Source organism: Sesamum indicum, linkage group LG2 (genome assembly GCF_026168435.1).
Source record: "Sesamum indicum cultivar Baizhima isolate 11 linkage group LG2, ASM2616843v1, whole genome shotgun sequence".
Lineage (NCBI taxonomy): Eukaryota > Viridiplantae > Streptophyta > Magnoliopsida > Lamiales > Pedaliaceae > Sesamum > Sesamum indicum.
Genome location: NC_142658.1, coordinates 4692140 through 4715754, shown reverse-complemented (window position 1 = coordinate 4715754; position 23615 = coordinate 4692140). Strand labels below are relative to the sequence as shown.

The following is a 23615-nucleotide window of genomic DNA, read 5'->3' as shown; positions in this document are numbered from 1 at the left end:
CCTTCCCTGTCAAAGTAGTCACAAACAGCCTTGCGTTAATAGAATCTGTTTGCCTATATAAATTCATTACCATTCCGAATGTTGTGATGTGCTCGCGCGGGTCCTTCGTCCCATCGTATCTAGGTAGATCGGGTAGTCGAAAATTTGGACCAACAACTTCAGATAGCATTTCGTTGGTGAAGGGCGAGTTCGTATTTTGCCTAGCCAGGTCGCCTTGCTTCTTCAGGCCGCTTCGTTTCTTCAGGTCGTCTAACTGTTGCTTCAGTCTCTCTATCTGCCTTCTCACGCCTCCCACTTCAACTCTGGAGGTCGCTGGTTGTCCTGCCTTACTGTTGCTAGATGTGGTTGCTGATCTCTCTCTCACCCGACTGGTTCTTGGCATTATTTCCTTACTCTTCCTCATGTGAACCGTTCCTTCTACTTGACCCGCCAAGATCATTTTTCTCCGTTTTTCCGTCCATCCTTTCCCCGATGGTTCCCTGACAGATGGGCAGTGCTCCTCCATGGCCTTCTTACTCGCTATCTCAATCATCTGCTGCTTCTCTTCCTCGGTTAGATGCCACCTTCTCTCTTGTTCACGCATTGATGATTCTGACATGGCGAATTCTTCCTCAAACCAAATCTAAAGGAGCTTTCCTCAGATTCCCACAGACGGCGCCAACTGATCCGGGTCGAAAATACGCGACCTCCTTGGTTCTATCTCCCAAGCGGTTCGAGGTCGCTCCTCTCCCAGACTAGTGATTGGGCCCTGAGAAAAGAAGCAGATCGTTAGGCTTGCTGGGGTGGCCCCCAGCTAAGGCCCTCCGATGCTTAAGTCAGTGTTCGGTTGAGGTCGAAATATGGGGTCGCAGGAAAAAATAGCGAGCTGAAGGTAAAATGCGGTCGAAACGACGTACCTTTAATACACTGACTGGGAGGTATATATAGAGAGCCAGGGGGTCTACCGACCCGCTACGCGCGTGCCACGTGTTCTAGGTCGTCGGGTCGGGTCGCGACCCGACCCGGTAAAGTGGCGCGGGTCATGCTGGCAAACTTGCGATTTTGGGCCCCATCAAGGGCAAAGTTGTCTTTTTACGGGAAAATAGGGTTTTACCCCCATCAAGGTAGAATTTCCATATCCGGAAACCCTTGATTACTTTTGCTTGAATGTTGTTCGCCTACATTGTTGACTTAGGTTCGAGAATCCAATGTGATGCCCTAACCTTAATTCTCCGATTGAAGGATCCTTCTGCCTCGAATTCGAAGAAGAATTCAACTTTGGGACCAAATCTTTGGACCCTTTACGTTGATTTCTTCAAAACCAAAAGGAATCCTGGAGGCCGGTCTGTTCAGAAATTCCAAACCCTGGTTTCTTTGAATATCCCCCCCTTTTTCTCCCCCTGTTGAAGGTTTGAATTTTCATCTTGTTTGGTTTTGTTAGAAGAGGAGTTTTGAAATGAATCCAGATGCAGGGTGGGCGTGAAGAAGCTGTCTTTGTTTGAAAAGAAACAATTTTTACTTTGTGGCGTGATTTGTATGGATTCGCCATTATTGACTTTGTTCATTGCTCTCTTCTTTGGTTTCTCTGCTCTCATTGTTGAGTCCCAAGAAGATGTGAATACCCCACCCATGGCTGACTGGGTTGGATTCATTTGGTCGCGTTAATTATTGTTAATTTCTCTGGCAGGCGTTGTTTAATTTCTGTGAAATCTAACTAGGGTATTGATTTTCTTTTAATAGTCAGCATTGGGGATTCATTGGACGAGATTTGGGTTGCAATTGAATTATGGGTTTAAGTGCGCAATTCGAAGATGCTTGAATTCTATGTAAAATTTGCATTCAAAACCTAAATTTCTTAAAAGGCCGAAGGAGAAAAGGTGGAGTTGAATTTGCTGAGCTGAACTGAAAGTAACATTCAGTTTTTCTCGACCTTGGATTTTTCATTCGTTCTTCCCCTTTTTCTGGTTTTATATCGCATTCTTGGACATAATACATTGATAAGAATTCTCTGTTAAAAGTTGGCTTAGTTTCCTTACTGATTTTGGTGAAAATGTTCAGGGGAAACTAACATATGAATTCATGTTCAGATTTCTTGCAATCTGGAACGTGATCAGTGAGAGATGGCAGAAGGGGGAGAAGATGATATGCCAAGGGATGCAAAGATCGTAAAGGAATTATTAAAATCAATGAATGTCGATGATTATGAACCACGAGTCATTCACCAGTTTTTAGAACTTTGGTACCGGTACGTTGTCGATGTGCTGACTGATGCACAGGTCTACTCAGAACATGCTGCAAAATCTTCAATTGATTCTGACGATGTGAAGCTTGCAATACAGTCTAAAGTCAATTTTAGTTTCTCACAGCCTCCACCCCGAGAGGTAAGTAGCTATGTGTTTGTTTATGTTAATTCTTGAAGTATCTTTAGAATAGTTCTGATCGTTGTTTGGGGGTGTCGATGCTTCTTATACTGTAATACGAAGTGGATGAGAAGTGTAGTTTAAGCATGCAGAACCAACACTTGCATGTAATTGATAAGTCAGTTTAGTTCAAATATGCGGTATCAAAATGAGTTTCTTTGATACATTGATGCAACTTGGATGGTCATGAGATTTGGTCATTCAAATCTTGCCTTTTTCTTAAATTGAAATATGTTTTTAAACTCCGCTCGTCAGTACTCGTACCCCAAAATGCACCTGATCATTTCTTAGGACTAATACTTTAAATGGCCAAGGAGTAGGTTCTTATGTGGAAAAATGCTCTATACTTTCCCTTTCTGTTAATACGTGACTTTGTTATGGATGCCAAGATATTCACACCAGAGCGTTTGACAGGTGCTGCTGGAGTTGGCTAGGAGCAGAAATAAGGTTCCATTGCCGAAATCAATAGCAGGGCCTGGAATCCCTCTGCCACCGGAGCCGGATACCCTGATTAGCCCAAATTATCAATTAGCTATTCCCAAGAGGCAGAATAACCAACCTGCTGAAGAAACAGAAGAGGATGAAGAAGCTGCTGATCCCGTTACCAGTTCTAATCCAAATTCTCAAGACCGTAGAGATTTGCCCCAAGGAACACCCCAGCGAGTTTCTTTTCCCCTTGGAGCTAAACATCCACGATGACTATTTTGTAATCATGTCAATTAGATCAGAATAATATATTGCGATGATGATGAATGAAATCATGTCTCAGTAACATTGAGATTCATGTATGATAACATCATCTTAATTGCAATTAGATTGGCATTTCATTTCATTGCAGAACCATGAAAATCAGTTTATGTACAAGAATGACTGGTTCCTTTTTCTTCTTTTCAATTGAATGGTACACTACGAAAGAATGAGTTCAACTAAGGTCAACTTCTATAGCTAGGCACAGCACTTGATATGCTGCGACCCTGGTCATACATCCGCTGGATTTCTTCCCGATACACAGTCAATGACTTATCTGGTATTGTTGGAGTCAGTTCCACCACATCCCCCATTTTCAGTTTACATGTTGGATCACTGACAGGCTCATGGTTTAGCCGTGGCCTAAGGTCTGCCTTCACCGGAAGCCCATAAGAAGTCCACCGAGAACTGCCTCGACCCGTAGTTTCCAACAGATCCATCACAGATGAGTTTGCAGGTAACTCCTGAACTGACATCTGCAAGCCAATTACTGGGTCAAAAGCTGATTCATGCAAGAACATACAATACACCAGAATAACACAAGTGCACCGTTTGACAATGTATCCATGTTTAACATTTGAATACTATTGATTAATTTAGAAATTCCGCAACGAGAGATGCATAAGCAACCCTATATTAAATTCTGAATAAGCTGTTATCTACTTCCAAGTCTTGTGCATATAAAAGATATCACAAACCTTATCATTCTCAATCATGATGACGAAGACAGGTCCATCAGAGCCACATTGAGGTTTGCATGAAAATGTGCAATCTTTCGAATGGGTAGGGAACATGCAAGGTAGCTTTGTGGAGTCAAAAAGATCAACAGATGACCTGTCTTTGCTCATGGCCTCGCACTGCCAGGTAATGACCCATCGCGCCCATTCAACCATCTGAAGGACAAAGGAAGAGTATTTACAGTCACCTTCTTTGTATCTCCAGTGGGCAGCAAATCCATACTCAGCTTGCAGATGCATCTTTTTTGTTCGGATCTGAACTTCTACAGGAACCATACTCTCAGATATGACTACTGTATGTAGGGACTGGTACCTGCAAATTGTAAGATTAACATTAGGCATATCATGTAGCAAAACCCATTAAAAGTTGCATCTCCACTTTGAAGTCAGGCTTACCCATTACACTTCGGATAAACTATGTAGTCCTTGAACCTCCCAGGTATTTCATGCCATAGCTGCTGCACGACTCTTAAAGCTTTATAGCAATCTTCTTCAGTTTCAACTATCAATCTTAACCCGTGAATATCATGAATTTCATCCATATTTAGCTTCTTCCTGGAAAGTCAAAAATTACAACTCATGAGATATAATTACACGAAGAAGCAAATATTGAACAACCACAGCGTAGACGAGAAGACGACTGTAACTCTGAGATCTCTTTGCAACTTGCAAACACATGTAAATCGATAAATACACAACAATTATCCAAATCAAGTAAATGGATGTGTAATTTCAGAATTCTCACTCACATACTACTCACTGCTCAAAAGTCTCTTGCTCGACATGACTTATGCTGATGATAAATCGGGGGGGGGGGGGGGGGGTAAACATCCACTTCTTTGTGTGTACCTACATATGCTTGTTTATGAGAGAGAGGCAGAAGGGAAAAATCTACGTACTTCAACATTTTGGAATAGATGCTAAACAAGCTTTTATGCCTCCCTGACAGACAGTGGTAGGAAACTGAACCAGCCTTGAGAGCTTGCTCTAGCTTCTCTAGAGAAGAAGTAATTACAGTCTCATCAAACGACTGCAGGAGCTTGGATGATAATTCTTGGTGCTGGACTGGATTGAGATGTTTGAAACAGAGATTTTCTAGCTGTTCTTTCCAAGTGTAGATCCCTAATCTATTTGCCAGTGGCACAAATATTTCTGAAGTTTCCTTTGCAAACCGTTGTTGTTTGTTCAAAGGTAATGCATCCAAAGTCATCATATTGTGCAGGTCGCGTAGTTGATGGTTGCGTGATATTGCGTCGTAGAGTAGGATACTACTGGAGCTATTCAATTCATGGGAACATTCATACGTGCTAATTCAACCAAATATTGTAATTGCGTACATGATTTGTGATGTAAATACGAACATTTCAAAAAGATAATAATCATCCGTCATGCAAATAAAGATACAAACATACCCACTGTAGTGGATTGCTACCTTCATCTATTTCGATTTCGTTCTCGATCTCCTTCCCATTCTCTATCCTTGATTGTATTCATCTCCTCCTCGTTGATGTATTTGTGGGCCAAAAGCATCAATTGTTCTACATCTCCGGGGGGATCTCTAGCTAATGCCGATGCGAACGGTCCCTTCTTTAAACCGTGTATTAATATACTCGTCATCATATCAATCCGCAGCTCCTGCACTTCCAATGTCTCATTATTGAATCTCCCCATAAAATCTTTAAGAGATTCCTCTCTTCCCTGCCGGATCGCGAATAGGTGGATCGCTGATCTCTTCGACTTTTGCTTGCTAGCGAAGTGGTATGCGAACCTGTGTAACAATTGCTCATATGATCCAACGGTCCCGTTAGGCAAGCCGGTGAACCATTCTTGTGCCTTCCCTGTCAAAGTAGTCACAAACAGCCTTGCGTTAATAGAATCTGTTTGCCTATATAAATTCATTACCATTCCGAATGTTGTGATGTGCTCGCGCGGGTCCTTCGTCCCATCGTATCTAGGTAGATCGGGTAATCGAAAATTTGGACCAACAACTTCAGATAGCATTTCGTTGGTGAAGGGCGAGTTCGTATTTTGCCTAGCCAGGTCGCCTTGCTTCTTCAGGCCGCTTCGTTTCTTCAGGTCGTCTAACTGTTGCTTCAGTCTCTCTATCTGCCTTCTCACGCCTCCCACTTCAACTCTGGAGGTCGCTGGTTGTCCTGCCTTACTGTTGCTAGATGTGGTTGCTGATCTCTCTCTCACCCGACTGGTTCTTGGCATTATTTCCTTACTCTTCCTCATGTGAACCGTTCCTTCTACTTGACCCGCCAAGATCATTTTTCTCCGTTTTTCCGTCCATCCTTTCCCCGATGGTTCCCTGACAGATGGGCAGTGCTCCTCCATGGCCTTCTTACTCGCTATCTCAATCATCTGCTGCTTCTCTTCCTCGGTTAGATGCCACCTTCTCTCTTGTTCACGCATTGATGATTCTGACATGGCGAATTCTTCCTCAAACCAAATCTAAAGGAGCTTTCCTCAGATTCCCACAGACGGCGCCAACTGATCCGGGTCGAAAATACGCGACCTCCTTGGTTCTATCTCCCAAGCGGTTCGAGGTCGCTCCTCTCCCAGACTAGTGATTGGGTCCTGAGAAAAGAAGCAGATCGTTAGGCTTGCTGGGGTGGCCCCCAGCTAAGGCCCTCCGATGCTTAAGTCAGTGTTCGGTTGAGGTCGAAATATGGGGTCGCAGGAAAAAATAGCGAGCTGAAGGTAAAATGCGGTCGAAACGACGTACCTTTAATACACTGACTGGGAGGTATATATAGAGAGCCAGGGGGTCTACCGACCCGCTACGCGCGTGCCACGTGTTCTAGGTCGTCGGGTCGGGTCGCGACCCGACCCGGTAAAGTGGCGCGGGTCATGCTGGCAAACTTGCGATTTTGGGCCCCATCAAGGGCAAAGTTGTCTTTTTACGGGAAAATAGGGTTTTACCCCCATCATTATTGTATAAAGTATTCTTGATTATTAATTATTATAAGTAGTCTATAATTATATAAAAATAAGGTTAAATATAGAACTATATATTTTTGTCAGAATCACATCTATAAAATATAAAAAGTAACAAAAACGAGTAATTTGAGCAAATAAATTATAAAGCAAACAGTGGAGATATAATTATTCGTTTGTGTAATACCACTTTGCGAAAATCCATTGTGGTTTTGATGGTTTTGTTGAGGCAGAAATTTTGACCTTTTTGTATTTGTAGTTTGTGTGGGTCCAGCAGACGGCTTAGGAACTCATAATGATTCCCTTTGGTGTGCATTTACAGATGAAGGGTTTAGAGGGATCCAGAATTTGGTTCATTGAATATAACAGGTCAGGAACAAATTCCATTCCCACCACATCACTCACTCAGTGATTTAATTATTAATTTTTTAAATATTAAAGTTAACATTTTATTAAAAATATAAGGTAAATTGCATAACACCTCATATATTTTTAAAAAATAATACAAAATCTCCTCGTATTATATTTATTGGCAAAAAAATTGTATTATTTAAAATGCAGAAAAACATCATCTCTCCGTTATATTTTAACTGGGAGTGATGAACACTCGTTGTTTGTGCAAATTGACATCATTTTTGGAGTTTTTACTATTATTTTTAATTAACAAATGTCTGTTTTACCCCGTTTGTTAGATACTTAAGTGTGTAAATGTTTTCTCACTCTCATTTTGCGAAGAGTATCATTTTAATAAATGACATATTAATGATAATTTTTGCTTATTTATTTAGTTTTCACATTTAAATACATTATATTTATTTATAAAATATATTAACTGAATATTAAAATATCTAGAATATATATTGTTGTTACATTAATTTTAATTAATAAATCACAATACAAATTTAATATACTAAAATTAATTTTTCAAGTTTATATATTTATATGAATATAAATAAAAATTTATTATGATTTAAATTAATTAATAATTTAAAATTTAAATTTAAAATAATAATTTAATTTATGTTTTGATAAACTATATTTATTTATAGAATATTTTGATTAAATATAAAAATACTAAAAAAGAATAAATTATTTTCAGTTATATTATTTATAAATAATATTAATTAAAATTATCATGTTTTTCAAAAAAATAGAAAATTAAAAAAACTGAAATCGATCGTCTACCCCAAAGAGTTTTCGCTTTCGACCACCGCCATTGCCCTCCCACCATCGCCTCGCCATGGATCTAGACGATGGCGTTTGCTCAGACGACCTCCATCAGGTGTTTTGTTTGTGGGTGAGATGGCGAGGTCACTCACAAGTTGGCGCCGTCGCCCACATGAGGAGCGGCAGTGTATATATTATATTTAATTATATGTATAGATATAAAAGTGCACATATATATAAATGGGGTTAAATCTATTTTGACCGCCTCTGATATATAAAAATATCAATAATCCTATTATAAAATCTTTAATATAAAAAATTACCTTCATATTACGAATAAATAATCACACCGCCCCCTAGTCAATTTGAACCTATTTTTTTAGAAACAATGACTAAAATACTCCTTTTAATCAACTAGTCAAACTAGGCTTATTAATATATAATTATTTTAATTTATAATAAGTATAATTTAATACTATTAAAATATATTTATAATATATATAATTATAATTTATAAAAAAATAAAATAATAATTATAAACCCCACCCCACCCCACCCCATCTTCTTCCCCCACACCCCCACCCCTCTCGCCTGCAACCCACTCCCCTTCCCTCCCCCATAGCCTTCTAGGCGGCGCAGGTGACCCACATCTAGGTGACGTGGTGGGTGACCGCGTCGCCTTCGAAGATATGGGCGACGGCTGTCGCCCTCCTTTTCAGCAGCGACGACGACTTTGCAATTTTTTTTATAATTTAATTTAAATAAAATTTTATTATATAAATTATTAAATGATTATTTTATAAAATAATATTTTATTATTAATAAAAAATATATAAAATATTTAATTAAATAATTATTATAAAAATAATTTTCTAAAATAATCATTATAAAGATAATATTTTATTACTATTAAATATATATAATATTATATGTTAACTGTGAGAGAAGAGCAAAAATATAAAAAAAAAAAAAAAGGTACTTTTATAGAAAAATCACAGTCAAAGCGCGTGTAACCCAAATTTTGTACGGAGGAGTTTTTTTAAACTTTATTTTATATTACGGAGGTATTTGATACTTTAATTTTTATAGGGGGTGATGGGGGTAAAACCCTATTTTCCCGTAAAAGACAACTTTGCCCTTGATGGGGCCCAAAATCGCAAGTTTACCAGCATGACCCGCGCCACTTTACCGGGTCGGGTCGCGACCCGACCCGACGACCTAGAACACGTGGCACGCGCGTAGCGGGGCGGTAGACCCCCTGGCTCTCTATATATACCTCCCAGTCAGTGTATTAAAGGTACGTCGTTTCGACCGCATTTTACCTTCAGCTCGCTATTTTTTCCTGCGACCCCATATTTCGACCTCAACCGAACACTGACTTAAGCATCGGAGGGCCTTAGCTGGGGGCCACCCCAGCAAGCCTAACGATCTGCTTCTTTTCTCAGGGCCCAATCACTAGTCTGGGAGAGGAGCGACCTCGAACCGCTTGGGAGATAGAACCAAGGAGGTCGCGTATTTTCGACCCGGATCAGTTGGCGCCGTCTGTGGGAATCTGAGGAAAGCTCCTTTAGATTTGGTTTGAGGAAGAATTCGCCATGTCAGAATCATCAATGCGTGAACAAGAGAGAAGGTGGCATCTAACCGAGGAAGAGAAGCAGCAGATGATTGAGATAGCGAGTAAGAAGGCCATGGAGGAGCACTGCCCATCTGTCAGGGAACCATCGGGGAAAGGATGGACGGAAAAACGGAGAAAAATGATCTTGGCGGGTCAAGTAGAAGGAACGGTTCACATGAGGAAGAGTAAGGGAATAATGCCAAGAACCAGTCGGGTGAGAGAGAGATCAGCTACCACATCTAGCAACAGTAAGGCAGGACAACCAGCGACCTCCAGAGTTGAAGTGGGAGGCGTGAGAAGGCAGATAGAGAAACTGAAGCAACAGTTAGACGACCTGAAGAAACGAAGCGACCTGAAAAAGCAAGGCGACCTGGCTAGGCAAAATACGAACTCGCCCTTCACCAACGAAATGCTATCTGAAGTTGTTGGTCCAAATTTTCGACTACCAGATCTACCCAGATACGATGGGACGAAGGATCCGCGCGAGCACATCGCAACATTCGGAATGGTAATGAATTTATATAGGCAAACAGATTCTATTAACGCAAGGCTGTTTGTGACTACTTTGACAGGGAAGGCACAAGAATGGTTCACCGGCTTGCCTAACGGGACCGTTGGATCATATGAGCAATTGTTACACAGGTTCGCATACCACTTCGCTAGCAAGCAAAAGTCGAAGAGATCAGCGATCCACCTATTCGCAATCCGGCAGGGAAGAGAGGAATCTCTTAAAGATTTTATGGGGAGATTCAATAACGAGACATTGGAGGTGCAGGATCTGCGCATTGATATGATGACGAGCATATTAATACACGGTTTAAAGAAGGGACCGCTTGCATCGGCATTAGCTAGAGATTCCCCCGAAAATATAGAACAATTGACCCTTTTGGCTCACAAATATATCAACGAGGAGGAAATGAATACAGTCAAGGATAGGGAATGGGAAGGAGATCGAGAGCGAAGTCGAAATAGGTGAAGGTAGCAATCCACTACAGTGGGTATGTCTGTATCTTTATTTCCTTGACGAATGATTATTACCTTTTTTGAAATATTCGTATTTACATCACAAATCATGTACGCAATTACAATATTTGGTTAAATTAGCACGTATGAATGTTCACATGAAATGAATAGCTCCAGTAGTATCCTCCTCCACGACGCAATATCACGCAACCATCAACCACGCGACCTGCACAAGGCGCGATCACATGGTGTCTGTGAAAGACCATCAACTCCGCGACCTGCAAAAGGCGCGATCGCATTGTGTCTGTGAAAGACCATCAACTCCGCGACCTGCAAAAGGCGCGATCACATTGTGTCTGTGAAAGACCAACTGCGTGACCTGCAAAAGGCGCGATCACATTGTGTCTGTGAAAGACCATCAACTCCGCGACCTGCAAAAGGCGTGATCACATTGTGTCTGTGAAAGACCAACTGCGTGACCTGCAAAAGGCACGATCACATTGTGCCTGTGAAAGACCATCAACTCCGCGACCTGCAAAAGGCGCGATCACAGTGTCTGTGAAAGACCATCAACTGCGTGACCTGCAAAAGGCGCGATCACATTGTGTCTGTGAAAGACCAACTGCGCAACCGGCACAAGGCGCGATCTCATTGTGTCTGTGAAAGACCACCAACCACGCGATCTCCCTGTCAGCCGAAACCGATCAATGCGATCAGGAGAAGTGTTGGAAAATCCCTCCAATTCTCCCTATATTTGAGGTCGAATTGATGATTATCTTAAGGGAATTATGGGAATTCGAAGATGAAAGGGGAATCTCTCATAAAGAAGGAAGTTCATTGAAGAGGAAAATTTACAGATTCTACCTCAACTCTGAGGTAAGTACAATGATCGGCGTAAACGATTACAAATTGAAGTACAAGAGCCTATTTATCTACTGCATCTTCACCACTACCCTCGAGGTCCTCCACCAAGACCGCAAATTCATCATTATGTTGCAAAGGGGGTTCTTCAGGGAACGCCGCGAGATTACCATCCAAGGACGGGTCGGTCCAGTTCGTGTCGAACCCATCAGCGAACCCCTTCAGCTTCTTTATTTGAGAAATGCAGCGGTTAAAACCTTCTATGAGGTAGTCAGCAGACTTAGCTTCTACAGCAGTTGTGAAGGCGGTAGACTTCATGAAGTCTCGAGCTCCCTGTAACCGAGTGTCCGCCAAGGTCTTCTTATAGTCATCAGAACCCAGATACTGGTCGCGACCTTGACTCCGGGCAACTTCGAGCTGGTGTTGATGCTCTTCGGAGGATAGATATTCCTCTCGACCAGCTACCCGACCCGCAGAGAAGCCTTCAGCCTTGGCCGATTCCACCGAAGACGCGACCTTCTGCCTGAGCTCTCTTAATTGAGCCTCTAGTTCGGACTTCTGAGCCTCGAGCTCGACCTTCTCTTTCTCACAGGTCGCTAACTTCGAGCTCTTTTCCTCGAGCAGCTTGTCAGCGATCATCTTCTCATGTCGCCAGTAATTGCACTTCAAAGACAAATGATGCCCGAAAGCTGAGACCTACATATAGCAGCAGAGAATTAGCTAAAGGCAAAAACGAAAGAAGCTGATGAAGTTGGTAGAACACTACCTGCGCGAGGGAGTGAGCAAAGTTCTGCTCGACCCGAATGTGCGACATGGGAGCAAGGAGAGCTTGATCGCGGGGCAGGATGGTGGACTTATACAACTCCCAGGAGTCTTGGCCAACATGGGTCTTCAACACAGAACTTTGGCCTGAAATTGCCCAGCTCGGTATCAGCCTCTCACCCTCCATGGCAGCCGGACTGTATGAAGGCGATTGGAGGTCCATCTGGGTCTCTCTCCACCAGGCAGTCAACTCATCAACTACCTTCAGATTCTCGTTCTCCGCTGAAGAATCTGCCTTGGATTTCTTTTGGGAGGAAGGATTAGGTCGCGGGGAACTCCGCTTCCTCTTAGACGACTCTGGAACGACCAGTTTCCCCTTGGACTTCTTCCTGACGAGCGGTTCGGGATCACTTGGCTCTTCGGAGTCCCTCAGTAAAGGCTCAGGAGTGGGATCGTTGTCCCCACTGGCGACCTCGATGGGAGTCGTGCCCGATGGACTCAGAGGTCGAACTCCGTGCGACCTCGACGCATCTTCTGAAGGAGCAGATAGAGTATGCTGGGAGTCTGGTCCCGAAGGAGGAACGGCTCGCTTAGCCCTTTTCGCACGGACCATTCTTGCAATGCGAGCATCCATCACGGCAGAATCTGCAAAGACACAAACCAGTCACCACTAAGTACCAAAAATTACGAACAGAGGAAGGTAAGAGATTGATCACCTAAAGAGCCCCGAGTTTGAATAGGTGCCGGGCTGAGACCTGCGAGCTTCAGGGTATGCTCCGTCAAAAGCAATTGGGCTTGATAATGATACTGGGTGATAGTAACAATGAGGTCATCATCTAACCCTACGCCGTGAACTTTGGGTTCGGGTTTAGTAGTTCGCCAGTCACAAGGGAATGGCCAGACTTGGTTAGGAGGAGGTCGAAGGAAGAAAAATTTGTCTTTCCAAGAGCCCACATTGGACTTTAGCTTGGTAACAAAGGAGCAGTTCGGTTTGGCAGTGAGATAGAAGAAACCCTGGTCGCCTGACCTCTTCGAGGTCGTAAACTTGTAAAGCGACCAGAAGCTATCGAAGTCGGGTTCAAGCTCGAAGTATTCCATTATGATAATAAAGGATAAAATATGGCAGATGGAATTGGGAGCTAGTTGCATGGGACCTATCTCTAACCTAGATAAAATTCTAGCAACGGTACGAGGAAGGGGAAAACGCAAACCCGCAGCTAAATGCACAATAGAAATCGGACAACTACCGGGTGGAGGTCGATTCATACGATCCGAGGGAGAAGGAAGAATGATTTCGTAATCTGGAGGAATATAGTACCTCTCTCTAATCGCATCAGCTGTGAAGTATAAAGTGCTCACAATGGTTAGCCAAGGTTTATCAGTTGGTTCGCTCTCGCTATGTTCTGGGGTCATCATCGAGATCGCTAGCTCCGGGTCGCTTCTACCTACGGTAGGGGATCCTATCTGTTCTCTACCAGCCATGGGTATTTGTGAGGTCGCAGAGGAGTTGCCGGGACTACCCGAAGAACTAGCAGATGAACTACCAGAGCTACTCGAACTACCAGATGAGCTACTCGAACTACCAGATGAGCTACTAGAACTACTAGGCTTGGAAGACATAATATTAAAAGGAGGTCGCTCGGAAGTACCTGGCTAGAAGGCAGGTCGCAGCTGGAGGAGGCAGATCGCGCGAGGAACGATTGAGATTGAGAATGGAGCAGAACTGCAGTCGAACCTCCCTGTATTTATAGGGGTAAATTTATGGAGATCCGTGTCGAAGACAACGGTCGGATGTCGAAAGGCAACGGTCGGATATCGAGATGGCGATGATGATCTAAGGGACGAGATCGAGGGACCATTCGACTTTCCTTAGCGTGCTACTCACACTAAGAAAAGTAGGGGAGTAATGATGGGGGTAAAACCCTATTTTCCCGTAAAAGACAACTTTGCCCTTGATGGGGCCCAAAATCGCAAGTTTACCAGCATGACCCGCGCCACTTTACCGGGTCGGGTCGCGACCCGACCCGACGACCTAGAACACGTGGCACGCGCGTAGCGGGGCGGTAGACCCCCTGGCTCTCTATATATACCTCCCAGTCAGTGTATTAAAGGTACGTCGTTTCGACCGCATTTTACCTTCAGCTCGCTATTTTTTCCTGCGACCCCATATTTCGACCTCAACCGAACACTGACTTAAGCATCGGAGGGCCTTAGCTGGGGGCCACCCCAGCAAGCCTAACGATCTGCTTCTTTTCTCAGGGCCCAATCACTAGTCTGGGAGAGGAGCGACCTCGAACCGCTTGGGAGATAGAACCAAGGAGGTCGCGTATTTTCGACCCGGATCAGGGGGCTTTTTGAACATTTTTATTATCACAGGGGATTTTTGGATTTTTTTCCTATATAAATGTATTACATATATATAACTAGATATCTATATATATAATATAAAATATATATTTAAACAAAAAAGAGAGATTACCACAATGATGAATGATCTGGTGGCCAATCCTAATCCACGTGAAGGAGACCCAATTCTTGAAAATAAATGAAATTCTGGTACTTGTCCTAATTTCTGGCAAGAAAATCACAAAAAAAGGGTATTCTAAAAGAAAAACGTAAGGAATTTCATCGTCTTCTCCATCTTAAATTTCAGACCTTCATGGCGTAGGACACGTTCCACTAAACCACCTCTACAACTATTATATATACCCCTGAAAAGATTCTAATCTTACAACAATTAATTACACAAACACAAAGTTATCACTAAAAATTTATCAGAGTATTATATTAATAAAGCCATAATGTCTAGCACAGCAGGCCAAGTCATTCGCTGCAAAGGTGATGATTTCTTCATCATAATTGCTACTCATTTTGTGTTTTACTGGGGTGATCTGGGTTTTGCTTATTAATTTCAGCTGCTTTATACATGATCTGCGGTGTGTGCGGATTTTCTTGCATTTAAATTTTAATTAATTCTGTGAACATGTATGTTTTGTAGCCGCGGTGGCATGGGAGGCAGGGAAGCCACTGGTGATCGAGGAGGTGGAGGTGGCGCCGCCCCAGAAGATGGAGGTCCGGTTGAAGATCCTCTTCACCTCCCTCTGCCACACTGATGTTTACTTCTGGGAAGCTAAGGTACAAATCTCATCTGCCCCATTTGCAATGAAATTCAGGGGAAATTTTAATCCAAATCGACTTTGATCAAACTTGAAATACACTTGTAGTAGTGTAACTGATATATACATGATAAATATATCAAATTTGCTTACTGATGGGTTTGGTTCGATAAAATTTGATTTGATAAGAATATTCGGACGTTAATTTTGTAGTAATGAAATGTTATAATCCCATTGCAGGGGCAAACGCCTCTTTTTCCTCGAATCTTTGGCCACGAAGCTGGAGGGTACTCTCTCTGAATTTGAAAGCTTTCAAATTCCTCATTTTTTGTTAATGTTAGTATATATCCATTTTCATGTTATTTGTTGAATGTACGTAGTATTGTGGAGAGCGTGGGTGAAGGCGTGACAGATCTCCAACCAGGCGACCATGTTCTTCCAGTGTTCACTGGTGAGTGCAAGGAGTGCCGTCACTGTAAATCAGAAGAAAGCAACATGTGCGATCTTCTCAGGATAAACACCGACAGAGGGGTGATGATCGGGGATGGAAAATCGAGATTCTCCAAGGACGGCCAGCCGATCCATCACTTCTTGGGAACATCCACGTTTAGCGAGTACACCGTCACTCATGTTGGCTGCCTCGCCAAGATCAATCCCGCAGCTCCACTTGAAACTGTTTGTATTGTTAGCTGTGGGATTTCCACAGGTTCCATGCCTCAAATTCAGACTGCATATTGTTCTACTGTATCAATAGCTTTACGACTGAGTTTGAGCAACTGTTGAGTGCTATTTAACTTATTTTGAAGGACTTGGTGCGACGCTGAATGTTGCCAAACCAACAAAGGGTTCAACAGTCGCCGTTTTTGGATTGGGAGCTGTCGGCCTTGCTGTGAGTCGATCATCATTGTTGCTTATTATGCATTTCTATTCAGTTAAGATAGCAGCATTGTGTAATCACTTGATTCCCTGTTCTCCAGGCTGCTGAAGGGGCTCGACTGGCCGGTGCTTCAAGGATCATCGGTGTTGATCTAAACCCAAGTCGATTCGAAGAAGGTGATTGAATTGTTAATTGGTTCAAGCTTTATTTGACAGGTCGGAAGCATCTGGTTAGTGACTAATTCCAACATTTTGCTTTGAACAGCGAAGAAATTTGGAGTGACTGAATTTGTGAACCCAAAGGATCATGACAAGCCAGTTCAAGAGGTGTCTCCTACAGCATGATTTGAATTTGCTATCAACACTGGATTCCATATTCTTATCTTACTCAAGTGGACTAATTAATCTACCTTTCGGGTATTACAATCAAGTATGTTGTTGTGATTATCAGGTCCTAGCTGGGATGACTGACGGCGGTGTCGACCGTAGTGTCGAGTGCACGGGAAACGTCAATGCAATGATATCTGCATTTGAATGCGTTCATGACGTAACTCTCATCCGCTCAATTTTCGCTCTGGTTTCATCAGCAGATCAGCTACTAATATCTCGGTTATTCAATGTCTTCTTATGCCTAATCGCAGGGTTGGGGTGTTGCTGTGCTGGTAGGAGTGCCGAACAAAGATGACGCATTCAAAACTCACCCAGTGAACGTGCTGAATGAGAGGACTCTCAAGGGCACCTTTTTCGGCAACTATAAGCCCCGTAGCGATATTCCTTCAGTTGTCGAGAAGTACATGAACAAGGTGAAGTTCTTAAAATTCTTCAGCTAGTTGGATCGTCTGACAAATATTTCCATACCACAATATCAATGAATTTTGTTGTTTGCAGGAACTGGAGCTGGAGAAATTCATCACCCACAGAGTTCCTTTCTCTGAGATCAACAAGGCTTTTGATTACATGCTGCGCGGTGAGGGTCTCCGTTGCATCATCAGCATGGAGAACTGATGACATTTTTGGTATTGATGAATTTATTAGCAATAATAGAGAGTATTAGATTACTTTTTAAGAGGCTGTTAAATATAGTTGAGGGCTTGTCCTCAAGATTTTGAATGTTGAGCTCATGTTATGGATCGTGATGTCCTTTATAGTATTCTTTTATCTATCCATTTAATTTAGTTTTAGCTACATCAATTACCACTGTAAATGTTGGACATAATAATTTTTTTAAATCATTAATATATTAAAAAATATGAACATAATGAACCATTGGCAGATCCACATATATATATAACACTACCAACTTTTTTATTTCTACCTCCTCTAGTGTTTGTAGTGAACTTACAATCTTGATGGTTTAGATCTAAATTTGCCTAACTTTTGTAAAATTATAGTTACACGTGGTTGTGTAAAATTACCAAGAACTATAGGTTTTATGTAAAATCTCGTCACTGAATAGGAGATATAAGTATATATAACTCCAATCTCAAGGGGTGTATTCATAATTTGTCAAAGAATATAGATATTCGTATAATTAAACATAACCCTATAATTGTCGGTATAATTTACCCTTTTCTATATAAGAAAGGAAAAGAAGGTGAAACATTACCAACATATATATAGGACTAATTGATAGGGAAGTAGTTTCATAAAAAAATTTAACTAAAATTGGGTTTGGTTAGACGAGGTAGCTCCTCATGCTTCCTCCCATCCTATGCTCGGAACGATTGGCACGTATCTGTTGTAAGAGTTGAATCGAATTGCAGTACTCATCCACCCACATCAGGTATCTGAGTGTAAGCACATTCCTTTCTCTTGGGATTATACAAAATGAAATGACCATTGTGACAAGGATCTGAAAATAGTATCGGCCCGCTTCGTAACATTGCAACTGGAAAGACCTTCTGACAACATAATACATTTGGAAACGAATCCTGAAATATGACATGCTTTGTCCAAGATTCCACAACCCCGTACTCTTTTATTGTCCATGTAGTGATCTGAGATAGAACAGAATTGTCAACGAGGGTGAGCTGATTGTTTAGTACAAGTAATTCCATGCTGCTTAAACTACTTTCCAACGAGCTGCCGGCGACAGGGACAGGGACAGGGACAGGGAGATGTAAAATGGGGCCATGGTTTTCTTCACGGATGTTGAATGTATGTATCTTATCAACGACAATCCAGTGATGAGCACCGTTAAGAGTAACAACATTTGACCAGTTAGACATTATTAATGGGAATGATGGATACCAGGCCAAATTTCTCCATTCTTTGTCAACTCCGACAGTGCAAATCTGAATTTCAGGCTTTCCCTCGACGATCAAGGGCTGTACTGATGCGGCACTATATACAATTCTCACCACCTTAAACTCACTGGTTGACGGACTAAAACCAAAATGATGGCTTTCGACTCTTATAAAGTTGTGTCGGATATTCAGCATTTCATCGTACGTATTGTGGGAGTTCAATACACTCTCTTGTGATCGGATTGTCGATATAAAGTCCCTCTTTAACAACAGAAGTACCACAAAAATCATATTTAGGATAAGAGATGCATAGGAAGCCGTTGCATGAGCCGACAAGGACTAAAGAAGTATCTTCGTAGCCTAAATGATCGCTGGGGATTTCTATTGGCGCAAGGGGCATTCGGGTATATTCGCCCGTTGCAGAAACTTCAAGCAACGAGTATTTCATAGCCTAAATGATATTTCCTAATTATGCTAAAGTATTTTGTTATTAATCATTATCGGGTCTGATTGTGATTGGTTGAATATCGTTCATTTAATTTTGGTAGATGGGATATTTTATTTTAGATCTTATTACCTCTTTTATTTCAATTATACGTGAAGTTGGAATTTGCAAAGATTATTAAACGTGAAGTTGGAATTTGATAAAATTAAAGTTTATAAATTTGATAGCAAATTTTTATACCCATAATTGAGATATATATATATATGTGTGTGTGTGTGTGTGTGAAAAACAACATAATATTAATTTCTTAATATGCTTAACTTCAATAACTCAAAATTGGTTGCCAATTATGGTAAGTCTTGAATATCATGCTAATTCAAATTATAATACACAACTATAGGTTTCTGAAAGCAAATAAAACTAAGTTGTATGATAAGTCAAATTAGTTTTTTCATCTCCTTCAGGCTCTTGGTATATATGATTAGAGTGTACAGTTAATCAGATCAATGTGGACAACTATATAATCACTTTTCTGCAGTTAGCCGGTTCTTTCTATCCAGTATGTCATACACCACTAATTTGCCCCATCATAGAAACATCTTGATGACTGATACTTCTTACTTTGCATTGTTAACCAGACATCTTCATGAAGATAAGAGGTACTTCAAATCTTTCTTGCGGCCATGTTAAAATGTTGTGGTCGAACATCTCAGAGGGAGATGCGTGTGTGCCGCGTGGAAAGGATGATCATCGTCCAAAAAGCAGCTCCTTCAAAGAAGTTAATGGTGAACCATGGTCATGAACTTGGGCATCTCTCCAGAAGGTCATTCCTAAGGAAAACATGAATGCATTGTGGAGAATTCTGGGTTAGTCACAACATGGATGATAATTGGAGGAAATGTGAATTCCCATGTCAAAGAAATGACTAGCAACAAGTGTGTACTCTTTTTGTCACAATATTTATGAAATACTTTTAGACTCCATTTTTAGAGAGGCAGATTTCAAAAACTGCTCGTTGTTCCTTCCATTTATCTTTCCTTTCGGACCCAAGAAAAAAAATAGCGATCACATCCTAGGCCATAAGTTCAATTTCCATTTAGTCAAATAGCGTCCATTGTTTTTCCTCCATGATAAAGAAATAACTTAGCATTGACGCAAAACTAAATATGAATGCGCGCACCTATCCAAGCGATAAAAGCGAGGGTTGAAGCCAAGAAGAACTCCCGGCTGATACTGTTGAAGCTGAAGTAATAGAAGATTATAAATTAAACCAGAGTGAACCTGACAAAATATGAGGTTGAATATATCTCTAAACAAACATATTACCAGTACAGGCATACAAGGTTACCCCATCCATAGAAAACACATGCCCAAGTTGAGCCAGTGAACCTGCAGATAGATCATAGTTAGTTCTCCAATTCTTTTGAAAGGGTTCAGGCACTGATGGGAGTATATATGTTTGAGGCAAAAGAGACTCCTCATCCAGTTAAATTCAATATGTGATTTTCTATACAATTACAAATACAAAGTGCAATTAGAACATATGTCTATTTTGGCATGAAAATTTCCAGAATCCAGGATGCAGGCTAGATTAGATTTATTTACAGAGGAGAATTACTTTGGGAAACTAGCATACCACATTAAATCTCGAATAAATAGTGCCCGTGGGATCAAAAGTCCATTGCCAACCATGGCCAGCAACATTGTAATAGCTGACAACCCTTTTATGTATTCCGGATTCAGAAGATTTGTCCACTGAAAAAAAGGAAGGATTAATTTTGGTAAGAAGTAACTTCTGACAACCACCAGGAAAAGTACATATACATGCTAAAAGAAGAAGAAAGACAACCATTTGGGCAACAGGCATCCACATGAAAAGAAGAGTTGCTGTCCACCCAGACAAAATTCCAAGAATTTTGATGCCTTTCTCCGAGAGCTTGCTCATGCGAGCCTGAAAAATTAAGAAGCTGCAAAGTTAGAAGAATTCCAAAATAAGATCCCCATTATCGCTCGTGCCCTCCAATAGGAGGTCACTCACTTGCCTTTCTTCTCGCTTTAGGGAGAAGAATCCATTCCTCTCACCTATGTCCTTGGCCCTCATGCTTTTAGGTGCTTCCAGGCCGAGGACTAGGACTCGAGAAATGACCCCTCCTCCCCTTGCTTTCACAAATGTAGGAAAGTATTTGAAAAAGCATTCAATCAAAGTGCATTTGACTTTCAATCTCTTGGCACAACTATTCTGTGAAGATCCTAATCTACTACATTCACTTCTTTTTCTTTGCATTTTTCTATAAGAATTTCTGTTGATACTGTTCTTCTGTTTCATCTCTTTTCTTGATCTACTAGTTGCTTGACTCCCTCCCTTTACATGGTAGTGCAATTTATTTAAATTTATCCATCTTAATGATTTGGCACGTGAGAGATTAAGGCATTCAAACAGTTCCCGATAATATCATGCTCACCATAAGAACAGCAAGCACTGCAGTGACAAAGGCGATCAAGCCAGGAAAGACAGTATTTGGAATGTAAGGGACGAAGGTTGACCACATGACCTGCATGTACCATATTAAACACCATCAACAGGATTAAACTTAGTTCATTTCAATCCACCAAATCTAAGCAATTTCTTTTAGTACACAGAGTATTACTTGTGGAAGTGCAGAGAAGCCAGCTATGGTAATAAATTCTTCCCAAAGATGCCAGATTTCAGGATTGAGTAAATGGAAGTATTTCATACAATTTAAAATGAGGCCAGATGCAATCACTATTGAAGTGGCGATGAACTGAGGGAGTGGCATAGCTTCAGCCATAGCCAGCTGCGAAATCACCACATACATGGATATGACTCCTAGTGTCTGGACCACCACTGCTTCATTTTCCCTCCGCTTAATGAAGTATGAGAGCAAAGAAAGATTCCCAAGCAATCCAGTAAACATACCCTATATACAGGAGCGGTTCATTTAACTCCTCTTAGGACCCGTGTTAACTAATCCAAATCCTGACAACAATAGTAAGGCAAAACAATACCAGCCATGGGACAGCCAGAAGCGCAGATTTATTCCCTCCCAGCAGATTCCGAGTATTGAGTATGATCTGAGGCAACTGCAATAAGAGAAATGGTACATTTGCAGCTCCCGCAAATTTTGCTGTCAATGAATCCCATTGCTCAAGGCCCTTGCCTCTCACTTGCACAGATTCCTTAATTTGTATTATACTGGTTAGTCAGCAGTGGTCATAGGTAGAGAGGGTCAATGCTTTGAGAGGAAAAGCATATCAATTTCAACCGTTAATAAGAGGTTGGTTTCCAAAAATTTACTGTGATCAGATGCAAAAGAGTTACAAAACCACAATTAATATCATTGACATTAGCTTTGACGCTAAACATACCTGATTGATGGGGTGAGCATTTTCTGAGCTACAAGCATAAAGTGGTTTCAGCCTATAACAACAGATTGACTGGCCAGAAAAGATAATTCTCTTCGGGTGAAGTTTATTAGTGAAGATGCTTTCCAAGTGTGGTTGAGCACAGGTGAATGACTGTAAACTTTTTGGATAAGAACTGAAGGCACAATAGTCAGACGGTCGATGACTGCACAACCGTAACTTATCCATGAGTAATAATGAACCCGCCATTGATTAGCTAGAGTTGGTGATACATTTTAGTCCGGCCACCTTAAACATGCAGTAATGGAACATTGATGGTAAGTACCCTGATTTTTACTTACTTCCAGAACAGAAACAAATTAAGAACACTATTATTCTAGGAGCAAGTATGTCGGCCAATAAAGTCACTTCCAAACTGGATACATATCACTGATAATTGTTAAAATCATAGGACAATCGCTGCATTTCAGCCCCCGCAAAGTGAATGCCACAGAACAGATATATCATGTTATAAAACCTAGCAATGCATGCAAACTTTCCATAAATTGGTAAATGTGGTCAGCACCATCATATCTTGTGAAGGTGGATAATTACATCACTTAAAGCACACACAAAATTTGAAACCTAGCAATGCGGATAACCTTTCTGGACAAACTCAATCACGTCAGGAGAAAAAAAAGGTTAATAACACTACAGCTTACAAGTTCTTGACGAATTCAAGAAGCTAATGTGCGAAAACTTAGTCTTCATGAGAATTCGTACGATAGCATTGTGTTCTAGGGACTCCGTCTATACATCAACTGTCATTAATTAAGCTCCCACACCCGTCACAATCTTCCCCACCAAAACTACTAACCAGAGGAGTAAACAGAACAAAAAAGCTTAACTATCCATAATTCTTTACACGTATTCTGGGCATTTCAACAAACAGGTAAAGAACGTGCGCGAAAATCCATTTAAATACTCATACAAATCAAAAGCTCAACGTACCAATCCAAGAAGCAGCCACAGAACAGAAGGGGTGAGCTATTTTCCGGAAATTGACAAATTTATTACCACAACTCTGCGGGTGTTGAGGAGAGTGAAGTAGTGAGATTTCTTGAAATTCGTAAATCCGATCCGGCGAGAATGGCGAATGGCATGTGCGTGAGAGGTGTTAAGTCGTCAATTTGGGAGGGAACAGAAACAGGAACAGGCTGTCTCGTGCCCGCAAAGTTGGGTCCTACTTTTATATGACTGAATCTGGTAGAAAATCTCATGGCATTTATGTGGCATACTTCTTCAAATACCCATTATTAATTAAATTATAATTTGGATCGAGTTTGATCGAATTTAATTAATTTTATAATAAATATAA

The 23615-nt window shown here is 41.3% G+C and overlaps 5 protein-coding genes across 7 annotated transcripts; 2 read left to right on the top strand and 3 right to left on the bottom strand.

The window, feature by feature from the left end:
- The first annotated feature begins 1112 nt into the window (after positions 1-1112).
- On the top strand, positions 1113-3293 carry LOC105155282 (transcription initiation factor TFIID subunit 9-like). Of its 2 annotated transcripts, XM_088877848.1 has the most exons (3): positions 1113-1388; positions 2067-2360; positions 2814-3293. In XM_088877848.1, the coding sequence occupies exons 2-3, from the start codon at positions 2100-2102 to the stop codon at positions 3096-3098; spliced, it is 546 nt and encodes a 181-aa protein (XP_088733974.1). In that variant the 5' UTR covers positions 1113-1388; positions 2067-2099; the 3' UTR covers positions 3099-3293. The 2 variants fall into 2 exon arrangements, with proteins under 2 accessions (XP_088733974.1, XP_011069458.1); XM_011071156.3 differs by lacking the exon at positions 1113-1388 and having other exon boundaries at positions 1989-2360.
- LOC148789130 (putative GTP diphosphokinase RSH2, chloroplastic) lies at positions 3201-5098 on the bottom strand. The gene is made up of 4 exons (XM_088877847.1): positions 4783-5098; positions 4280-4438; positions 3845-4196; positions 3201-3622 (listed from the first exon to the last, which is right to left on the bottom strand). Exons 1-4 carry the CDS (start codon positions 5094-5096, stop codon positions 3332-3334), a joined length of 1116 nt encoding a protein of 371 aa, XP_088733973.1. The 5' UTR covers positions 5097-5098; the 3' UTR covers positions 3201-3331.
- Positions 5099-14772: 9674 nt separating this feature from the next.
- LOC105179807 (alcohol dehydrogenase 1) lies at positions 14773-17364 on the top strand. Its single transcript, XM_011103445.3, has 10 exons — positions 14773-15029; positions 15190-15326; positions 15548-15594; positions 15688-16013; positions 16114-16196; positions 16285-16360; positions 16449-16510; positions 16635-16730; positions 16825-16986; positions 17072-17364. Exons 1-10 carry the CDS (start codon positions 14993-14995, stop codon positions 17186-17188), a joined length of 1143 nt encoding a protein of 380 aa, XP_011101747.1. The 5' UTR covers positions 14773-14992; the 3' UTR covers positions 17189-17364.
- A 585-nt stretch (positions 17365-17949) lies between these two features.
- Positions 17950-18624, bottom strand: LOC105155439 (uncharacterized). The gene has a single exon (XM_011071314.1). It carries the CDS (start codon positions 18622-18624, stop codon positions 17950-17952), a length of 675 nt encoding a protein of 224 aa, XP_011069616.1.
- Positions 18625-19191: 567 nt separating this feature from the next.
- LOC105179792 (maltose excess protein 1-like, chloroplastic) lies at positions 19192-23507 on the bottom strand. 2 transcript variants are annotated; one of them, XM_011103427.3, is made up of 10 exons: positions 23249-23507; positions 22262-22546; positions 21902-22072; positions 21523-21813; positions 21337-21426; positions 20724-20825; positions 20511-20629; positions 20201-20263; positions 20055-20116; positions 19192-19704 (listed from the first exon to the last, which is right to left on the bottom strand). In XM_011103427.3, exons 2-10 carry the CDS (start codon positions 22505-22507, stop codon positions 19622-19624), a joined length of 1227 nt encoding a protein of 408 aa, XP_011101729.2. In that variant the 5' UTR covers positions 22508-22546; positions 23249-23507; the 3' UTR covers positions 19192-19621. The 2 variants fall into 2 exon arrangements, with proteins under 2 accessions (XP_011101729.2, XP_088733777.1); XM_088877651.1 differs by lacking the exon at positions 23249-23507 and having other exon boundaries at positions 21902-22088; positions 22262-22401.
- Between the last annotated feature and the right edge of the window lie 108 nt (positions 23508-23615).

Excerpts from the sequence above, each read along its gene's own strand:
- LOC105155282 (XM_088877848.1), top strand. The coding sequence starts at position 2,100 with ATGGCAGAAGGGGGAGAAGATGATATGCCAAGGGATGCAAAGATCGTA. Across the intron at positions 2,361-2,813 it reads CACAGCCTCCACCCCGAGAG|GTGCTGCTGGAGTTGGCTAG; the intron begins GTAAGTAGCTAT and ends AGCGTTTGACAG.
- LOC148789130 (XM_088877847.1), bottom strand. The coding sequence starts at position 5,096 with ATGATGACTTTGGATGCATTACCTTTGAACAAACAACAACGGTTTGCA. Across the intron at positions 4,197-4,279 it reads GTTTATCCGAAGTGTAATGG|GTACCAGTCCCTACATACAG; the intron begins GTAAGCCTGACT and ends TACAATTTGCAG. Across the intron at positions 3,623-3,844 it reads TCATGATTGAGAATGATAAG|ATGTCAGTTCAGGAGTTACC; the intron begins GTTTGTGATATC and ends ATTGGCTTGCAG.
- LOC105179807 (XM_011103445.3), top strand. The coding sequence starts at position 14,993 with ATGTCTAGCACAGCAGGCCAAGTCATTCGCTGCAAAG. Across the intron at positions 15,030-15,189 it reads CCAAGTCATTCGCTGCAAAG|CCGCGGTGGCATGGGAGGCA; the intron begins GTGATGATTTCT and ends TATGTTTTGTAG. Across the intron at positions 16,511-16,634 it reads ATGACAAGCCAGTTCAAGAG|GTCCTAGCTGGGATGACTGA; the intron begins GTGTCTCCTACA and ends TGTGATTATCAG.
- LOC105155439 (XM_011071314.1), bottom strand. The coding sequence starts at position 18,624 with ATGCTGAATATCCGACACAACTTTATAAGAGTCGAAAGCCATCATTTT.
- LOC105179792 (XM_011103427.3), bottom strand. The coding sequence starts at position 22,507 with ATGGCGGGTTCATTATTACTCATGGATAAGTTACGGTTGTGCAGTCAT. Across the intron at positions 21,814-21,901 it reads TTCTGGCTGTCCCATGGCTG|GGTATGTTTACTGGATTGCT; the intron begins GTATTGTTTTGC and ends TCCTGTATATAG. Across the intron at positions 20,264-20,510 it reads TTTATTCGAGATTTAATGTG|GTTCACTGGCTCAACTTGGG; the intron begins GTATGCTAGTTT and ends ATCTATCTGCAG.